The following is a 22,102-nucleotide window of genomic DNA, read 5'->3' on the forward strand; positions in this document are numbered from 1 at the left end:
GGCGGCAGGCAGGCAGGCAGGCAAGGGAGAGCAGACTGAAGACTCCGGTTAGTTGACCTGGGGAATGAGGACTCACCTGAAAATATCATTTGGACCCGACGTCAGCAGACATTCTCACCTGCCGGCCTCCTGCGGACTTCCAAACGGCTTCATAGCAAGACGATCACTAGCAAACGCTGGCATGTTTTGGGGAGTCGAGGAGACAGGAACCGACTACGTAGGCGTGTCTTGCGGAAACAGCTTCGCGCCGGTTCTTTTGCAGAGGTTTGTTAAGGCGAGGGCCGCGCACGGCTTTTTAGTTACCAAGTCCTGTTTCTCCCCGCCCCCAGCAAAAGCTGCTTTGTATTCCACTTCGAGCGATTTGCCCTCCCCCCGCAATGATCCCCGCCCAATACGACATTGGTCTTCTACAATGCGGCGCTGCTCTCCGATCCCACGAGCTTCTCGAACTGCGCTGGTTTGCTAGCGGAGCAGTCTTCCCCTCCAAATGTTATCTGGTTGAGGCGGCAGGCAGGCAAAATTGGCTGCATCTTTCCGAGACCCGCTCTCCAGCCTTTTGGAACGATCCGGATTAAAAACAAAACAAAAACAGAATGCAGGAAGAGAAAAGCAGTGCTGGCAATGATCTCTGGGGTAATCCTTTGTGGACCTCAACAATTTCAATGGGCTGCTAATTTATTTAAATGATGTAATAATCGTTGGCCCACTTAAGCCCACTGATCTCTACCTCAGGCAACCAGATCTTAAGTGGCCAAAATAACCAAGGGCCGGCTATTCCAATACCCCTTATGGGCATGACTCAGATTGAGGAGGGCCAGGAAACTCCTATTTAGAGTTTAGCCTTGAATTCAGTAGCTCATTCATCCAAATCAATCAATGTAGCTATTGTCTTGTTCTTAAAGGGTGATCTTCACACATCATATTACTCAATATTAACAAGTCAGGTTTGGCCTTACTGCAAGACATGAAGCTAGCCATTCTAACACAATAGCAGAGTTGGAAGGGATCTTCTAGGTCAGTGATGGTGAACCTTTTAGAGACCAAGTGCCCAAACTGCAACCCAAAACCCACTTATGTATCATTGGGTGCTGGGTGGGCGTGGCCCATTGGGTGGCCATGGCCCATTGGGTGGCCGTTGCCCATTGGGTGGCCGTGGCCACGGTGGTAATGGCAGACTGGATGGGGCTAAAAAGTCGAATCAATCAATTCTAACTTTACGAGATCTTTTTTTCCCCACGAGAAGTTTAAATTGATTGATTGATTGAACCTTTTTTTTTATGGTACATATCGGCGGAGGCCTAAAGCGGAAAGGTTTTATAAAACCCAGCTGAAGGCCTAGGACTCGGGCAACAGTACACATGCTCACAGAGAGGGCTCTGTGTGCTACCTGTGGCACGCGTGCCATAGGTTCGCCACCACGGTTCTAGGCTATCTAATCCAACCCTTCCTTAAGTTGGCAGAAAACTATTATCAAGAAATGCTACTGCTTTCTTATCTCTGTTTTAAGTCAGGGATCCCCAACCTGCGGGCCGTGGCCTCCTGGCCACCGAGCCGCAGGACAGGCAGGCCAGTGCACACATGTGTGTGCGTCCCCCCTTGCTTGTACTAGTGCCATGGTCACAGGGTGTAAAAACAGGACACTGCACCATGGGGCACAAAAATGGGCCACCACTGAGCCTCGGGGGCATGAAAATGGGATGCTGCCACACCTCAGGGCATGAAAATAGGATGCTGCTGCCATGCCTCAGGGCACAAAAACGGGCCACCATTGCGCTTCAGGGCACAAAAAGGGCCCCCGCCACACCACAGGGCATAAAAACAGGCTGCAGCGGCACTGCAAGGAGCAAAAACGGCCACTGCTGCACCACAGGGCACAGAAACAAGGCACTGCACCCCACAAGAACAAGGCAGGGCTAGCGAGTATCACACTGGTATTAGCTCCACCCCATTTGCAGCACATGCGTGCTCGCGGCCCCATGCGCATGCACGCGCACACACATATAAAATGTTTCACCCTCCCTTTTCCTCCAGTCCACCAACTGACAAAAGTTGGTGACCTCTGTTCTAAGTCATCTAATTTCTCTCTAAAATAATGGGTGGCAAAGGCTTAATACCTAATGACTATTCTTGTACAGTATTAAATTGAGGGGGAGGGAGGAATCAGGGAAAATATTTACACCTGTACAGCTTAGGATAATATAAGCCTGTCTCTTCCTGGACTTGGGATGGGGTGAAAGAAATACCATGAGAATATGGCAGAATAATTTTTTTGCCAGGGCATCTTTGTGGTGCCATGATTAGTTGCAAGTAGATACACTGTGAAATTTAGAACAGATGAAGTTCAGCATATAGGAAATCCAATCCTATACAACCACCACAAATGAAGCTTTTTCTACCATTTTGTTAAAATTAGAGAGGCAGAATGCATATTCCCTTTTTCAATTGAGATGGGTGGGAGCATAAGAGAGAAAAGGAGAGGCAGCATTGCTTATAAATCTTCTCCCCTATAGCATCAAATAAGCCATGGCAGAGATACTGGGAAACTTCCTCCTGAGATATTCTGGTTCAAGTGAAAGTCATTTCTTATTAAACTTAATGAGATAAGAACAGTCTTAAAAAATAAAGTCATCTTGATTTATTGTAGCAGAGACAAAGAGACAATGTCTTTTATAGTTTCCTCTTGGGATTTGAGTTCAGGAAAGAAAATTAAAGGCATTTAGCTCTGGTTCTGTCATCTATGAATCAGAACTCAGTAGATCTGGGTGGGCTGATGAGTGCTCCCCTTTTATTGTCAATTACTGCTGAGTATGAATGGACCAGTTGTAGACATCCCAGTCAGAAAGAAGGAAAAGTTTAAAATTCCATTTGCATAGGCAAAGAACTTGGATAGACAATTTGTCCAAATTTTGTCAGGTTTAAAATCCTCTAATCCTTTCTTAAGGACAGTATTTTCTTTCATTGGTGATAGTACCATCCTCAAGATTTAAGTGAAATATAGAAAATATCAGTTGGAAATTCAATAGTTTTCAACATTTTCTTTAGTTAGAAATTCACTAGCTGATCATAAAGCAGCTGCATGAGCCATAATATGATTTCTTTGATTTTACAATTGCTAGTTTACATTAATGTAGTCATTTACTATTCATGCAATTCAAAATGATAATCTTTGAATGTGAATTGGACAACTATACTTTGACTTTAAATTCTTTTCCTCTGCTTAGTGGAGAAAATGACAAGATGTTTTTGAAGTACCTTGAATGTTCCCAAAAACATTCTCCTAATTGTTATGATGCTATCAGAACAGTAGACATTAACTACAGTAAGTTTCAAAGTTATTAATATAATGGTATTTGCTGAAGACATATGAAAAACGGACCTAGAGCATATGCTAATATATAATTTAGACTTGATTTGTCCTCATTCATATAGCATCTGCCCTTCTATATTCTATTCTGTGTTTTTCCAGCCATTATTCAGTATAATTTTGGCTGGTAAGCTGCTGTTGCAGAACATACAATAGATATGCAGCTGGGGGGGAGGGGGTCAGTCATGCCTTCCCTCCCTCCCTCCTGCTTGCTGTTTTACCCTTGCTATTTATCTGACTATATGACCTTTGGTTGCCAGTGGGTTTCGTTGCTTTTAAGGTACTTGAGTGGAATTCCAAGAGTGAAGAAATGGATTTCTACCATGGATAAAACAGGACTTTCAGAGATCAAAGATTTTCTTGTACCAGACTGTCAGAAATGCCAGCTCTATGAGAGTAGAGCACAAAGATGAAAAAGAGAATACAAAAGTGGCCTTTACTATAGGTTAATCACTGTTTTTTAAAATTAATCCTTTTGGTATATACCAGTTTTTCTCAATCTGCTCTCCAGATTTACAGGAACCAGAGTTTTCAGAATCTGTGCATTCTGGGAATCATAACTATAAAACAACTTGAGGATACTTCATGGAAGAAACATGAGATTAGATCAGTGTTTCTCAACCTTGACAATTTTAAGGCATGTGGACTTCAACTTCAACTTCAATGCTGGCTGTGGAATTCTGGGAGTTGAAGTCCACATGCCTTAAAATTGTCAAGGTTGAGAAACACTGGATTAGATAAATCTGAAGTGTGTGAATGCAAACAAAGAACTATGTGTTAACAGCAATATGGATCTTAGTTCTCCTTTGTCTATAAAATTAAAGACAATTCATGATACAACTCCCTAGTATCTCCTTTCCTCATTCAGTCTTCTGTCCAATTCTCCCAAATCTAATCCTGAGAATCAGTATTTGATATGGTTAGGGAGTTAGCAGAAACTGCTGTCTCCTTTCTATGAATAAAGAAACAAAGAAAGTCAAGCTTACAAAGAAAGTCATTATGAACTTGTAAAAATGAAATTACAAAAGACTAATTCTATGCACAATAGTAGAACAAAATAAGAATCCACCACAATAAAATATACTAGTAAAATTGCCCAATCCGTTATCTTGTATAGCTTTACCTTATTTGTACATTTTCTCTAAAGGTCTCAGAAATACCTAAAAATAAAGACCCTAAAAGTTTCATATTGACCAATTGGCTACAGATATTGAATAAATAATTTTTTAAAAAAGAGTGAATCCTTTGAAAGAAAGAAGCTGACCATCTCTGACCACATTTGTGTTAGGTCCTTAAAGGTGCAGCTATATTTACAGAGGCAGAACAGTTGCCCTGTTTCTTTAGATTTCATATCTCACCTAAAAAAATTGTTTCTCTTTGATATTGTTGCTAGTGGTTAGATCAGTGGTTCTCAACCTGTGGGTCGGGACCCCATTTGGGGTCAAACAACCATTTCACGGGGGTCGCCAAACAACGCAGTCCGCCATTTTTTCCCCCTTTTCCTTAGCTGTGCTACTCCCTTTTATTCTATTGGCTTTTGAAAGCCAATAGAATAGACTCTCTTGAATAGAGTCTAATTCTATTGGCTTTCAAAAGCCAATAGGAATTGTCCAGGCTGTCTCTGCCCTGCTGAGCCCGCCAAAAGCCCCAGTCTGCAAACGGTGCTGCACCAGTTGAGTAGTCCTTGACTTACGACCAGTTGAGTAGTCCTTGACTTACGACCGGTTGGGGGTCGTGGCATTAAAAAGGTTGAGAACCACTGGGTTAGATGCTACAAAATTGCAAAAATGTTGCAAAACTTTTGAATGAGCCTCCTCTGGAGTACTAGTGATTTTTAGCATGTGTTTATGTATAACACAGAGATAGACAAATGGACAGATGGATGTTTCCTGGTGATATTTACAGTTAACAGAAATAATAAAAGTGACATAAAATATTTGAATTATTGGACAGATATGTTGGCATATATCAAGAGGGGCCCGAGTTTAGAATCATTGCACTGCTGTAAATAGCAGAGGCCAGATCTCCTCAAGAATCCTTGAAGCTTTATTTAGATATTCTTAGGAAATGCAGTCAGTCTGGCAAGATTCTTGTAACATAGTTCAACAGCAATAAAACTACTGTTGCAATTCTTCACCAGAGATTCTTCTTGCTTTTGCTTGACAATATAGGCCAATATAGTGCTTTAACTTCATCCTTCTGCATGTGAGGATCATTTCTGTTATTCCCCCATATCCTAAAATGGATAGTTGGCAAAGTGGCAGCAGGATGGGGTGGTGAGTTTACTTTCCTCTGTTCAGATACTGAATGATTCTAATTGATTGCTTGAGCTGATTGAACAACTTCACAAAGAACATTGGACACACTTTGTGCTAATGAGTGTGAAAGCTTACGTCATTTTAATAAAGCATTTTTTATTATACATTACTTGATTAATTGATTTAATAACAGATGTGGGAGCCAGGAATACAGACATGGCATCTGAAACTCTTGCTCTGTTGCTTCAAAAGATGGGATAAATTAGAAATTCATTATTCAAGATGAAGTAGGGAGCGAATACAATAAAAGCAGTGAATTATTAAACAATATACTCTGTTGGTGATTTAGTTTCTAGTGAAAAATTAATTCTTTTCTTGTGATTTGTTTTAATATTTCTTGCTGATATGATTCATTTCCTGTAAATGCCAGAGTACTTTTTATGAATATTTCTCCATGTTAAGACTATGGCAAAAGTGGCCAAGAGCGTGCTGCTTAATACAAAATAACTTTGCTAATATAATGTAGCATAAGATGTGTCTAAGTTAGTGAATTGATCCCAAGCAAATCCCATTTATTTCAATTGGTCTCTTCTAAATCCAGATCCAAAAGAGTAATAGGTAGTCTACAGCAGCAGCCCCCAACATTTTGGGCACTAGTTCCATGAAGAGAGGTTTTTCTGTGGACCACAGGGGGCATGGTTTCACATGCTGCTTGCATCCTGCAGATGGGGCTTTGCTTGTTTGTGTGCACTAATCTCTGGCATGCCGCGAACTGGTGCCAGTCGACAGACTGGGAGTTGGGAACCCCCAGACCACAGGAACAACAACAACAAATTATAGCAATATCTACATAAAAGGAAGATACGGTGTAAATAATATAAAGGGAGTCTCTTTGTTGTTTAAAAACACCTATTTGAGAAATATGCCATATATTGTTAAAGACTGAAATCCAATCTTTTTCTAACTTTAAGAAGAAACCATGGATTTCCTCAACATGGATCATTCCAAATATGCTGGCAAGGAATCATGGGAAATGATCCCAATGTTTGAAAAGCACTAGCTGGGGAAACCCTTGTTAAAATCAGAGGATATACAAAATGGACTTTGTTTTACACATTATAGCATTGCGTTTTACACAAACACAGCAACTGTACTTCTCCCTCAAACTTATTTACTAGTTTAAGAATAAAGGAAAAGCCACAACTATAACAATAAAGGAGTCTACCATATTTTTCCATGATGGAAAGCTCTCTGAGCAAATATCAAGGTGATTCCTTGTCATGCTTTTTTGATACTTTGTGTCCTTTCTTTTTAGTGCCATCTTGTGCATTATAGATTTTCCATTGAAATCTTGGAAACTTTAGCCATGTACCTGGAACACTCCACTGCTATTACTTTTGAAGCGCTCCCTCAAATGCATTAGAAATAAAATAGCTCTAGCCAAATAAACATTAGAGAACAGAGAAGAAGAATTTAGGACTGAATCACATGCTTGAAGGAATTGTATGGCCTCATACTTCAAAACACTTGTGAGGAATTCAAAAATCAAATATATTCCTTGCACAAATCAACAGTTCATTGCTGTGGGTTGTAATCTAGCTTGAGGTAGAGAGAATTAATATTTTTACACTAGGAAAATAATGGAGCACACATTAAAATGGGTCAGCATTCATATAAAGAGACTTTTCAGTTGGATTCAGAAAGTAGAATGAGGATGTAAATCTTATAGGGAGCTCCACAAAACTGTATTCATTATACATAATTTCTACTGAAATTGATAGTGCTTAAGTTATATTACCACTAATTAAATACGATAAATGTAATCAGCATGGACTGCCATTTGTTACATTTGTATCTTGGGAAAAGCTCTGTTGAACACATGGAAGTTACTTTTCAATAAATATATATAAAATTCCTTTGTATTGTACATCTAGATCTAAACTGCAGATCCAAGAGAACTATATCTTCTGGTCGTTCTGGGAAATTGGCTTTCTAAATTTCTCCAAAAGAATTATAGGTTTACCAGAACAGAAAAGAAGGCATACATTAGTAAAGGAGGTTTCATTCAAAACTCAATTAATCAAATATTTTATTCCTTATATATCTGTTGCAACTAATCAGCAATTTCCTCCTGAAATACTAGTATTCAAAGAAGGGCTGTGAAATCAGAATTGCATAAAGCTAATAACAGATTACAAACTCTCTACTTAACTATTCTGAATCAGTTGCTATTAGAGAATAAATATGCTACAACTTTACCATACAGAATTGTGATTGCATGTACATAACGTGAATTCTTACGTCTTAATTTTCCTTCATCATCTGTAGCAGTATTTCTCAAAGTTGGTAACTTTAATAAGACACGTAGACTTCAACTCTTGAATTGAAGTCCACATGTCTTAAAGTTGCCAACTTTGAGAAACACTGATCTTTAGGGAAGAAAACTATGTGGGTGCAACAGGAAGAACTAAAATTATTGGGCTGAGAAATAAAACTGTTAAGAATACTTCAGCAAGATCAGTGCAACATAGATGTATTGCCAATGACTGCAACTGCAGTATAATATAGGGAGTCCTTGAATTACAACTGAGTCTAAATTTTCTGCTGCTAAGCAAGAGAGCTGTTAAGTGAGTTTTGCTCCATTTTACGACCTTTTTGCCACAGCTGTTGAGCAAATCACTGCAGTTGTTAAGTGAATCATGTGAACCATTAAATGAATCCGGCTTTCCCGGCTGTTGTTTGTTAGAGGCCAGCTGGGAAGGTTGCAAATGGTGATCCCATATGACCCCAGAGACACCACCACTGTCATAAATAGATACCAGTTGCCAACTGCCTGAATTATTTATTATTTATTTATTGTTTTATCATAGAGAATAAAATACAAAACAGTAAAACAAACAAACAAACAAAATGAAACAAAACAACACCATATATTCAACTATAACAACAACAACCACAAAAATAGTGTACAAAAAAGAGAGGAAAAAGTGGTCAATTAAATTTAACATTTAACATGGAGGATCCACCCTGGCTGGGTGCTGAAAGAAAAGAGAAAGCAGTAAAGTTTACACACACACACACACACACACACACACACACACACACACGTAAAATATATATTTACACACACACACACACAAACACATTTATATAAAAGAAGAAGAAAAAGCAGTCAACCACTTGAACTTTGATCATGTGACTATGTGGGAGGCTTCAATGGTCAAAAGTGCGAAAACCCAGTCATGTCACTTTTTTCAGTGACTTCAGTGACCTTGAATGGTCACAAAACAAATGGTTGTCAAGAACTGCCTGTACTATGTTCACTGACAAATGATTGTTATTTAAATAATAATCCATAGCCTATTCAATACTAAGCTTTCAATGGTCGCATCTTACTTCCCTGATGCACAAAACATATGCTATGTAATAAAGGTGGTAATAAACACAACAAATATTTCATAAAATTCTTTGTTGCTTTTCTTGCTCCATACTGAAATTGTCACTTGAATGTGTGAAACAATTCTTTCAGCTGAATTGTAACTGCAGGAGTTGCCTGATTTAAATAGGCTGAATTGTGCAACTGTTAAAGCCTGAAAGCTATAGTTGGCTTTGACTGACATGCTGCAAATTACATTCCAAAGAAGTCTGCTGGGGCATGCCAAAAAATAAAATTGATATAATTTAGAATTAAACATTGGTAAATGTAAATACCATTGTTACAATTATTTTCTACATTATTTAATAATTTTTGCTTCAATCACATTCAACTATATTGGAAAATTTTTTGAAAAAGGTCCGGGAACAGTTTTTAAGTCTTTGAAAACTAAAGAATATGCATGCCCTTTCTAAAAGAGTGCAGGTTTTCCTTTTTATTGCAAGGCATGAAATGTTGGGAAAAATGTGAAGTAAGCTTAATGCATATGTGAAAACAGTCCAAACTGTGCTTCTTTTCCAAATGGCTTCTACAGTAGTCTGAAATATGTTACAGCAATTGTGTTTTTGGCTGGAGGCAGGGGACCAATAGAAAGGTCAAGGACTGGTATAGATTTTTTTAGGCCACAGAAAATATTTAATGGTGTAAAAATGGCAGCGATTCCTTTTTCCTAATAAGGCTATGTGGTTACAGGCTATTTACTATACCTTTATTTAGAAGTATCCCTGCTGGGAGCTATCCATGCACATTTGTTCACTGCCAATTATGCTGCCAGAGGCACCTTGATGGACCTTATGACTATATACTCAAGGTGACTTTGACCACAAGATATTTATCTGCCAGGTTAATAAAATATAAAATGAAGAAAAGAGGGAGATAAATAAATACCCTACTGCAAGTCAGTTTACTGACCCCCTGTCATTTGGTGGTATACATTATCTGTTAATCTAAGCCACTGCATAATAGCATTGGTATTTTTTCAAAACAGGTCTTTTTATGGGGATTTGGAAAGGAGCATATATAGCCTTTCAACTGGAGGGCTACTAACTTGGAAGCCAACATTAATTCATCAGTCAGATGGCTGATACCAGATGATTCCCTCCCACCCATAACAGGACCGATATTTCACAATCTTTTGGGTGAGTTGGTGCAGATAACTGCAAACACGGAATTCTAATTTCCAAGGCTTTCCTAAGATAGTGAGAGAATGTTTATTGAAACATCCCATCCCATCATTGTTCCTGCATCCAATGGCAATGATACCAATAGACAATAAGCTGCAATGAGCATGGAAACTGAAAATATGAGTACTACTGTATATTCTTGGATTAATAGTTTAACTAAGCAAGATTTTACTGTCTTGAGCAATTTGTAGCAACTAATCTAATCATTTCCAATACTGATCCATATTACAAGGATCCTTCTCCATAAAGCATATTGTCTCTGGACAATAATTCCATCCCCCAAAGCTCTACTAATTCATATCAAATGTTTAAAGTCCATCAATGCAGTCAAGAAGCTGCATGTACAGCTCCCTCATATGAACATGTTATATTTTCCTCAAATCAGCCAAATATCTGGGGAAACTTCTTTCCCCCAGCAAATCTGACACAAAATTTCAATGGACATGATTTCCAAACCTTAAAGAAGAAGCAAATTTGCACGACAAGTCTGAGCACCACTGAGAAGGAAGAACTATTCATACCCATGCCGATACTGTAAACTACAGAAATTCTGTCACTGCTTTTATCAAAATCAAGATTACATTTATTGTTCAGAACCTAGTTTTTAGCTCTTGTTTAGCTGTACATATTCAAGAAGCATCACTGTGGGACAACAACAAAAGACAAGATAGTTAAAATGTATTGATATTAATTTTAAGGAGTTACTTGGTTATATTCATATCATGGTTATAGTCATATCAATGCCTCTCCCTATTCTGTTCTTTCCCCATTCATTCACCCCAAAGATAGGTGATCTATGATTTTACAGGACCTATTTTATTATTTTATTTGTGTTCAAGGATCTAATAGCTGAAACCACTAATATGAAAGGCATTGTCTTTATTCACATTATACATTGAATTACACTACCCAATCTCACAGTGTTCTAGCATGTTGTGCAAATTGTGTGCTTAGTTTAGGATTCAGTATGTTTTGCACATCTAAAATTGGGGTTAAGTAAACCAGAATTAAGCTAGCCATGGATAAAACAATTACAGAAACAAAATATACACAGGGAACTAAAGCATTCCAAGGTTGGCAAACCTCTGTTATGTTCATGCCAAACTGAACAGTATTCACTATCTTTCCACGCAAAACCTCCAATCCCAGTAATCCCAATTTTTCTTTATATTTTTATATTTCACCATATAAATTTGGATTCGGGAGCTGAAAGTGTGATGGAGGACTCATAATACTAGGCTGTTAATTAAATAATTTTAAGTTACAAATAATTCAGCAGTAGAACACCCTTCTGTTTAGCCTATTCTTCCCAAAAACATGCTTATCAAGTTCTATCTATCTCTGGGTAAATTTATTCCCATATCTGTTTTCTTTTTCTTGGCTTTGTGAGACTTTTTTGCTGACTATTTGCCAGGGCTGTACTTCTGGCTGCAGATTTTGTGAGATAAATGTCAAGCAAGGAACCTATATTGCCAACTCTGCAGTCAGTCTTGCAGGCCAGATTGTGACTGAGTTAGTGAAAGGAAAACTCTTGGCCTAATGGAGCAATATACTTTTTTTGTTATTATAATAAATGCAGCCAAGCTTAAAATCAGGAGCCATGTATTTGCAGCTGCAGCAGCAATAACAACAATAAGCAGGAGGAGGTGGATGTATTGTTCTTGGACCCAGCTTTGGAGATGTGATTTTCTTGTTTTCTTTTTGTATATGTATTCACCTAATATCTGTCTTCTTTTACTTGAAGACTTAGTAGGCAAATAATAGCTTCTTATGATCACAGTTATATTCTGCTAAACAAAGTAAGTGAAAATAATTTGTTGCAGTGTGGATTGATCCTGTTCGGATTTTAATTCATCAGCTCTATTGTCTTTTAGAATGCTTTCAATAATGCCATCAAAGGAAGATACTAAAGCAGATGTCCAAAATCCTACTTCATGCAGGAGGGCTCCCTATCTGTCAAATCTAGACTCCAATATTCTCTAACAGCACTATTGCAATTTTTTCATTCTATTCCCTTAGCCCACAGCAACGCTGGCTGTGGAATTCTGGGAGTTGAAGTCCTCATGCCTTAAAATTGTCAAGTTTGGGAAACACTGCCTTAGCCCTTCTCCATTTTCTGTATTCCCTGTATACACTGCCCCATCTTAGTCCCATCAATCAATCAATCAATCAATCAATCAATCAATGTTCTCATAATTGTTTGAAACCTCTTTGTACTGCATATAGTAAATGATGCTGATTTAATTATTGTGGTAGAATGTGCACCTGGAGAAGCAATGGAAGGAATCTTCACAATACATAATTGCCCAGGGACAAGGAAGACTAATCCATCAGAGAGTAGCCCAAATGAAGGAACTGTATTGAACTGGGGGGGGGGGAGAGGTTCAAATTATCATACCCTAGAATTTCTCAGGATGCATCTATTAGATTAAATGTTACAAATTTAGTTTGGCAATATTTTGTTCATTAGGTGTAAGCAAATAAAGGATTGGACTTAATTGGATTTCATTTGTAGCCTTTGAATTTCAGCCTGATAGTTACATAAAAATACGCATCAAAAGGATGAATTCACTGTGAATATACAGCAGACATAGGCAACTTGTGATAAAAAATATGCGATCCATCAAGTGGGTAAGACTGAAAATTTCATTCTGGAGATCTTGGGGAGGCTTAAGTAGAAGAGGTTGGTGCATTAGCCTAGCAGAGGCTTAAGCCAACTATTGCTTATCTTAAAGAAAACAAGAGACTCCCATGGAGAGGTTTTAAGGGATATTTTCCTTAAATTTCAACTCAACATAAATTGCAAGTTAAACCTGAAATTTCCATTACTTCAGTGATATCATGTTTTCACTGGCCTTAGTTCCTACAGCCCTAGGTCATCAAGGATAGCCTCAAGCCAAAAACTTTGTTTATAAGTTATGCTTCAAATGTAAAGAAACCTTACTGAATATAATCCTGCTATCTTAAAAGAAAAGAAATAACCAGAATTTGATTTGGTGTTCTGGAAGCTATTGTCAATCCATCACATGTGGACATAATTAAGGTATTAAAAGTTTTTTGACTTTGGAGAAAAATAGCATTTTAACTCTATATTTACAAGCCAATAGTGATATTTAACATATACTATCTTCTTCAGTGGCTCATTCCCATCAACGTTAAGCTGTAAACACAGCATGCAGTAGTCCTCAAGGGCAGATCCTAGAGGAGAAGTATATTGATTGTTTACATATTTATGGTTTTCTTCCTTAAGAATGATACAGTAGTTCATGTTTAAAGTAATAGGGATAACATGAAAGGGAGAAAAATTAATAAAAAAGGATTTAACACTGCAGGCTATTTGTGTGTGCATAGCACTTTCACTGAGAAACATGCATGTTTCTGTCTGCTAGTAAAAAAGGGAGTTAGGCCTTATTCGGGACATGCCTGGGCATGTCATACCCCCCGTGATTCTGGGCATGCACAATGCTCAAGGGCGTGTCATTGCAAGGGCAGGGGAGTTTGTGCGGGCAAGCCTGAACAGCTAGCGATTTAATTCCAGCAGTCTTTTGAAGATGGCAACCTCTGATTCCAAAACTATTTTTAAAACAATAGTAATAATAATATAATAATGTAATAGCCCCCCCTTTTAGTTTCTAAAAAATAATACTAATGGTTTTGTAGTTGGATAAAATGCTAGATATTATACCTCCTAACAGCATTCGTGTTGTGTGGCTTGTGGAAGGCTGAGGGCTCATGTCATGCTGGGCCCCTTGGTGCTCTGTGGGGATTGTGAAATCCGCGAATGGCTGATCGTCCTCCCATTCTGAAGGAAAAGAAAAATCCCAATGGTCAGAATTATTGCAGAAATGTTTATAAGAATCTAAATGTATGAAAGTATGAAAGACAAATACCTTCATATACCCTCAAACATTCTGAGTCTGTCAATTGGTGCTCTGTGGGAACTGTGAGATCCGCAAATGGCTGATCGTCCTCCCATTCTGAAGGAAAAGAAAAATCCCAATGATCAGAATTGTTGCAGAAATGTTTATAAGAATCTAAATGTATGAAAGTATGAAAGACAAATACCTTCATATACCCTCAAACATTCTGAGTCTGTCAATTCATTCTAGTGAAAAAAACAATCAATCAAACAAACAAGCAGGCAAGCAGACAAGAATGTTATAAAACTCCATTTTGCATGTAAGTGTTTCAAAAATTAGGCATAAAACTACTTACAATAATAGCTTCCATTCTGAAAAGGGTCTTCTTAGCAGATCAAATGGCTCCGGAGGTATGGATATGCCAGAAATCATCAAACATGACTGGATCAGTATGGCCCCTACTTTTATACATGCTGGTGATGTCACAAATTAATCACATCAGATGAGGGGAGTTCTTCACACCTTTTGCAAAACTGATCACCCTTAACTACCCAGGAAGCCGCATTTGAATAGTAGGTGATGTCACAAATTAATCACATCAGGTTGGTGAGTTCTTCACACCTTTTTGCAAAACTGGCCAGCCCCCACCTCATCAGGAAAAACCCGATTTGAATAATATCACACTAGCTTTGATTAAATTGTGTTTAACATCTGACAAAGTTAAACAGGGGTCAGCAAAAGAAAAAAACATAATACATCTTTCATGTGATTTGTAAAGCACATTTTATTATAAATTTCATAGCGTTAACAGTTTCTTTCTGTTACATTCTGGTATATGAACTTCTTCAGAGGCAATGGCAATTCAACTTCAATCTTTGACATTATTGACAGTGGTTTACTGTTCTCCTCAATATGCTGTATGAATGTCTTGAACTCACCAAGTGAATCCTGGGAGAAATATAAGTTATTCATTTTGTCAGAAATTCTGATGATGATCCAGAGAACATGAGGCGTAGAAAGTCTAAAGCATAAGCTGTTAATAAGCTCTGTTTCACTGATAGTATCCACTTGATCTTCATCTGATTGTAGATATCCCATTAAACAATGGTGTAATATTTTAATAATACACGCTTTCAGAATCTGAGGCATGCTGGCATTTTGAGACTCCACCATTTCTAAAGCAGGAAATAAGAATCTGAGGCATGCTGCCATTTTGAGACTCCACCATTTCTAAAGCAGGAAATAAGGTAGATTTAGGCTAGCTCAGGGGTAGGCAACCCAAAACACTTAAAGAGCCACTTGGACCCGTTTCCCACCAAAAACAAAACACTGGGAGCCGCAAAACCCTTTTGATATCTAAAATGAAGATAACACTGCATATATCCTTTACCAGAATCTGAGGCATGCTGGCATTTTGAGACTCCACCATTTCTAAAGCAGGAAATAAGAATCTGAGGCATGCTGCCATTTTGAGACTCCACCATTTCTAAAGCAGGAAATAAGGTAGATTTAGGCTAGCTGTTTCAACTAATCAAAATACTGTTTTCTTAATTTTTTAATATTTACTTACCACTTGATGTTTTGCAGAATCTGCAATAACAAGGCTTTATAAGTTTGTTTTCTTCAATGAAACCATACAGATCAGGTTCTTTTCTTATTCTACGCCCACGCTTGAGAGGTTTGGGGGTCAAATTTACATCAAACAAATATCCATCAATATTTGCCATCTTCAAAAAACTCCTGAAATTAAATTGCTAGCTGTTCAGGCTTACCTGCACAAAACTCCCCTGCCCCTTGCAATGACATGCCCTTGAGTATTGTGCATGCCCAGAATCATGGGGAGTATGATATGCCCAGGCCTAACCCCCTTTTTTACTAGCAGACAGAAACATGCATGCCCGGAATCGCGGTCCTGACATGCCTGAACAAGGCTTAACCCCTACTTGCTGCCTGGCTGCTTGCCTCTTGTGAGCATTTTAATTCCTGTTAATATTCCTTCTCGTTTGCTGTAGGGGGCAGAATAAATTTTATTAAGGCCGTGCTTCGAACGGTTACGTGTACATGAGGATTTCACAGGGTGCAATTGGCAAAATATTTGTCTTTAGATTTTTACAAGGTTTTAAAAGGGCTGTGTTTTTTTTTTCCTGCATTTGAGGAAATGATTTTAAAACCGCCTAGAAATAAATACCTTTTAGAAAAAAGGGGGTTAAATGCAGCCCCTGGCTGCCTTTTAGGGGCTCCTTTTTTCCCAACGTTTGAGGCACTGATTTTTAAAACTCCACAAAAATTAAAAGCATCATTAGGCTAGAATGATTAGAAATAAAAAGCATTTTTTTCACAGCTCCCCAAAATTGACAGGCCTCTGTTAATTATTCACTTTATTTAACTTTTCTGGGTTTTGAATGTCCATAGAATTAGTCTAGGGTTAAGCCAATCACATACCCAGGGGATTGACTGCCACATCTTTCTTGATGAGGTTAGGTTCAACACATCTTATCTGAAAATAGGGCTGTTAGGGCTACCGTATATGCCGGTGTATTAGGCGACCCGGCGTATAAGACGACCCCCGTCTTTATAGCCGGGCCGCATTCCTAGAACGTCATCTTATATGCCGGAAACTACCAGTATTTCCGGCGTATAAGACGACTCGGCGTATAAGACGACCCCCGTCTTTGGCGCCGATTTCAGCGCTCGCGGAAGTCGTCTTATACGCCGGCATTTATGGTACTCATGCTTATCTTGATGGGCTTAGGCCAACATGTCACTTCTGCTTAGGGACATGACCTGGTGATGTAATCATCACGTTTGTTTGTTTACTTTGATGGCGTCACTGATCAAAAGTGCTGATAATTTTCATTAAAAAAGGTATACACTATATCTACTAATATGTGATCAAAATTCAGGTATTTGGCAACCAGCATGTATTTAAGATGGTCACAGCATCCTGAATTCATGTGATCATCATTTGAGACCTTCCCAGCTATTGATAAAAATCAAAGCAAGAATCTGTATAGTTTCTTTAAACCTTTGGCTAAAGCTTAATTTCTTTCCACAAGGCCTTGCTCCATTAATCCTCCAAGACAAATTCTCCTCTTCATGGATCAAGGCTGTTGAGTCCAAAATTGCCAAACTAGGTTTTCTCCAGCCTCAATACTCAATTTGGACTATGACCAAGCAAAACAAACCTTGCAAAAAAGGGTAGAGGACAAGATTTAGGGAAAGTTCCATTTTTTTTGGCTCCAGATTGTATTAGATATATTGTTACTCCTGCCAGCTATCTTAGCCAGTTGGGGACGGCAAACCACCAGAAAGCATTTTCACTTGCATGGTACCATGCGCTTCCATCAGCCATCCTGCAGAGCAAGTATAAAAATATACCATTGACTGAAAGACTCTGTTCCTATGGCTCAGGAGAGGTGAAGACCATTGGACAAATACTCCTTCAATATTCTTTTTATAGAGATATATATAAAAAACATATCCTCCCAATAACTGATAAGTATCCTGGCTGTTCTGACACTGCCTATCTCCAGTCCCTGCTTAAGGATGAACAGACTGTGATTAGAGTGTGGGTGGCTAGATTCTGCTCAGCAGCACTGGGGATTCGTCAGAAACACATGATTAATCCACAATAGCTATATTACACAACTAATGCAACAAACCCTTTTGCATTAGTACTCTTTTGCATTTTAGTTTTCATGACTATGAGCCTCACAGTTTAAGGATTGATATTATAGTAGAGTTACGCCATTCTGTGTTTTGCTGATGTGTAATTGACAGATTGAATGCCAAATGGTGATTTTAATATAGATTTTATCTGTTATTTATTATTTTATTCTAGAATTTTTAATTGGATATTCCTTGGGTGTTTTTAACTTGTTCTGTCTCTAGTCTTTGATTGGAATTTACTTGACTTGACCTTCCCAGCCAACATTTGTCAAGCAAAATCAATGTGGGAACGAGGATTCACTTAATGACTACAAGAATCACTTAGCATCTGCAATGATTTGCTTAACAACCATAGCAAAAAAGATTATAAAATTGGGTATAATTCACTTAACAACTTCCTTGTTTATCAATAGAACTTCTGGTCCCAATTGTGATCATAGGTTAAGGACTACTTGTATTTAAATAAAACTAATTATATTTACATTTACATTTACACCTACATCTACAAATTACCACATGCAGGCACACAAAAATTGCAACCAGACAAGTTAATTTTATTTAAATCTGTGTTCTTTTAGCCCTCTTTTTTGGGGAAGATGGATATTCTTGCAAAAAACTATTCAAGCTGTTTCATTAAATATCATAAGAAGCAAAAGAGAAAGATGTCTGCATTTATATTTTGCTTCATTTTCTTCATAACTTCAGTTTTAATAAGATTCCAACTTTTCACTCTCCAAAATTATACACTTCAATCTTGGTGCATAGAATGACAGAATGCTAGTGTCTTGTCTAGGACTCAGCACTCTGAAGTGCTCTTAACCTTTCAACAGGTCAGATTGAAAGTTAATTGAAAAATGCTATAAATTTTGGATGGATGCAATTGCTTAATGCTAGTGAACATATTCTAAGCAATGAAGGTTTCCTCTGTAAATACAAAAGGATTAAATAGACTGTTTTGTCTCAACGTTAGAAAGCACAAGGATTCTAAATAGTTTTTATATAAAAATTTTAAGTATGAAGCAAAATTTATTTATGAACCAGAAATAAATTTTCTTGACATGCATGAAGAATTGGTTGCAAGGCTGTGTTTCATTTTGTTAGATCATAATATTTCCCAGGTGGTGAGCTGTGTTGAACTGGAAAATGTGATAAATATTGAGTCTTAACTGAAACAGATTCTGAGCTTGCATCTGGGTGCAATACCTTGCCTGCCATTTTCATCCATTTTTCACATTAGTGACCATACTAGTCCCCAACACTTATACTGTACATAGCTTACTATTATATCGAAACTAAAACTTTTGTAGATGCTTCTAAGCAAAGATGAATGTATAATAGCAGATCTTGGTTTAAAACAGCCTTCTAATTCTAGCTTGCTTGAAAGTTAATTACAGTTTTTGAGTTGCATATTATGGTAGGCTATGCTGAATTGCAGCTTTCCACTTTGTGCAAAGGAAATATAGCATGCACATTTTTTCTCTTTACTTGGGTATATATATCTTGGTTATTGAACCATGGCCATTTTCTGTCCCAGAGGCAAAATTAATAGATAAAAAAATTGGGTAAGTAATTATTTATTATTTTCAGCATTTTATTTTCTGTTTAACTAATTGAAAGTATGGAATGCATTTAATTTTTTGATTTGCAAAAAGGAAAAGACACTATAAATTCAGTATCATTCATTCATTCATTCATTCATTCATTCCGTATATATTCCACTCAATTTAAGCATCTCTCAACTATTATATGGAGACTCAAGGCAGACTCTATGGAATTTTGCAAGAGAGTTGAGTTTAGTACTAATCTTTTAATTATAACTGTACATTCCACTTTTTATCTGCTCTTGTATTCATAATTTAAACAATTTGCATATAGATCAGGGTATGTTATTTAGTATCTGGTAAAAAAAATAGCGATATATTTTCTCAAGGTTCAGTTGAATTGCATTTGTCTTTATTACAAAAACTGAGAATAGATTCCCAAATATATACATTTGCTTAATAATTCCTGCTTCATGCTAAACATAGTATCAAAAATGGCTTTTCGTACATAAAATACACACCATGATGTAAAAGGCAAAGCCATCTGTTGATCATAATGCACTGTATCGTAAGAAATAAGTAGCTTTCTGCTTTGAAAGAAAACTGAGAGGCAGTACAAGAAAACAATCTTACACATGCCAGAGGTAATAAAGCTGTATGTTGCTAGCAAACCTTATGTCCAAACAGACATATGCAGTCATTACAATCATTACAATCAGTCATTACAATCATTACAATCATTCATAAATGATTGTAAATACTTTGTTTTTAAATGTCTTGTATTAATTTTTTCCCCAAAAGAAAGCAGCTTGCTATTACAAAAAGATAATCAGAAGTCTCCTCTGATTGCAATTTGATTACTGGTGACATTCTGGATTCCTGCATGCAGTTTTCTTTGCAATAGTACAAATAATTTGTTGTTTCCTTCTTATAGGATGTTTTTCAACTTCCTAGGCTAGCTACAGCTCTAGTAGTCTACCATCCAATAACTAATCAGGCTGAAACAATTCTATAATGATTCTAAAATTATGTATACCTTATTTCTGACACTCCTACTTATGTCTTAAGATAACTATTTCATCAGTGCAATACTTGAATTGTATATTATCAGGAGCTTTTGTGCTCAGTCATCAAGCCCAGGTCAACTCACATCTGGAATACTGCAATGCACTTAACATAAGGCTGCATGTTGGAAGTTACAACTGGTGCAGAATGTGGTGATGCATGCAGTTTTGGGGACCATTAGAGTGGCCCATATTATACCATATTCCAAAACTGCACTGGCTGCCAGTTTGCTTGCAGGTGCAGTTCAAAGTGTTGGTTATCCTTCTTAGAGCCCTACATGGCATGGGTCCAGGCTACTTGAGCAACCCTCTCTCTATTGGGACTGATCTGCCCCGCCCATGCTAGCAGAAGAGGCATGCTGCAGATCCTGTTGGTCAAAGAATTCTGGCTGAGGGGGTTCAGGAAAAGAGCCTTCTCTGCTGTGGCTCTTGCTTTTTGAAACATCTTTCCCCCTGAGGTGAGACTGGCTCTCATCTTCCTGACCATCCGTAAGCCTAAAGACATGGTTCTCCAATTCTGCTCCAGTGAGGGAATATCACAGTGATGGCAAACCTTTTAGAGACTGAGTGCCCAAACTGCAACCCAAAACCCACTTATGCATTGTCAAGTGCCGGCTGGGTGTGGCCCATTGGCTGGGTGTGGCCAATTGAGTGGGTGTGGCCAATTGGGTGGGCGTGGCTGCAGTGGTAACGGCAGACTGGGTGGGACTAAAATGTTCAATCAATCAATTCCAATTTTGCAAGATCTTTTTTTTCCTGCGAGAAGTTGAAATTGACTAATTGAACCTTTTTTTTTTTTTGCACATGGTGGTGGAGGCCTAGAGAGAAAAGGTTTTATAAAACCCAGCTGAAGGCCTAGGACTGGGGTGATGGCGCGCGTGCCCACAGAGAGGGCTCTGAGTGCTGCCTCTGGCACCCGTACCATAGATTCGCCACCACTGGAATATCACATCAGATGGGTGGCAAACAAATTTAATAAATATATAAATAAATTCCAACACAGTGGTGATAGGATCCAACTTCTTCTATATCTTAAGTGACCTATTTATACTCCATGAGGATGATAGTTGTAGTGGGGTCTTCAGCCCTGCCATAGAGAAACAATCATACTACCAAAAAAGAAAGACTGAATACTCAATCCTTTTTACTATTATTGCTGTAATTTTGAATGCTATATTTTATATGATAAATGATATGATAAATTCTAACATAATCCTTTATTTCTCTACTAAATTTTTGCAATGTGGATTTGAGAGATTACAAAGGAAATTAAAATTCATGGGCCTCTGACAGTTTATGGTTCACCAATTGCTAATCTGTATCGGATATCCTATATCAGTGGTGGTGAACCTTTGGCACGTGTGCCAGAGGCGGCACTCAGAACTCTCTCTGTGGGCACGCATGCCGTCACCCCAGCAGAGTTCGCCAGAGTAGCGAGCATGAGGCATTTGGAAGCGACAGGGCAGGAAGTGAGCGAACAAGCAGCGTTAACTTCCTGAGGATGCCCCAGAGATGGTGAGGGACTGGTTCTCGCCACCCTGATCCCAGCCCACCCATTCCAGCCATGCCCACTCAGTCTGCCATGACCACCACAGCTGTGACCACCACAGCTATGCCCACCCAGTGGCCCATGCCCCCCTGCTCCCCCTGAGAGCACCACAATGCTGATGCAGCCCTGGCACTTTGCAATAAATAAGTGGGTTTTGGGTTGCAGTTTGGGCATTCAGTC

General features: G+C 38.2%; 1 protein-coding gene across 6 annotated transcripts in view; it reads right to left on the reverse strand.

Annotated features, from left to right (window-relative positions):
• The window catches only part of TMEM108 (transmembrane protein 108), a 175,798-nt gene that overhangs the window by 16,292 nt on the left and 137,404 nt on the right, over window positions 1-22,102 (reverse strand). For 2 of the 6 annotated variants that reach the window (XM_039336179.1, XM_039336184.1), the window contains exons 4-5: window positions 14,130-14,216; window positions 13,925-14,041 (exon numbers count right to left, since the gene is read on the reverse strand). The exons of 1 other annotated variant lie outside the window; for it this stretch is intronic. In XM_039336179.1, the coding sequence (XP_039192113.1) occupies window positions 13,925-14,041; window positions 14,130-14,216 (204 nt within the window). Of the gene's footprint in view, window positions 1-76; window positions 355-13,924; window positions 14,042-14,129; window positions 14,217-14,304; window positions 14,333-22,102 lie in introns of those variants that run through there. 3 more of the 6 variants (XM_039336181.1, XM_039336180.1, XM_039336183.1) reach the window with 3 other exon arrangements.

This window comes from Crotalus tigris, unplaced genomic scaffold, assembly GCF_016545835.1.
Source record: "Crotalus tigris isolate CLP2741 ecotype Arizona unplaced genomic scaffold, ASM1654583v1 scf7180000017666.27876245, whole genome shotgun sequence".
Lineage (NCBI taxonomy): Eukaryota > Metazoa > Chordata > Lepidosauria > Squamata > Viperidae > Crotalus > Crotalus tigris.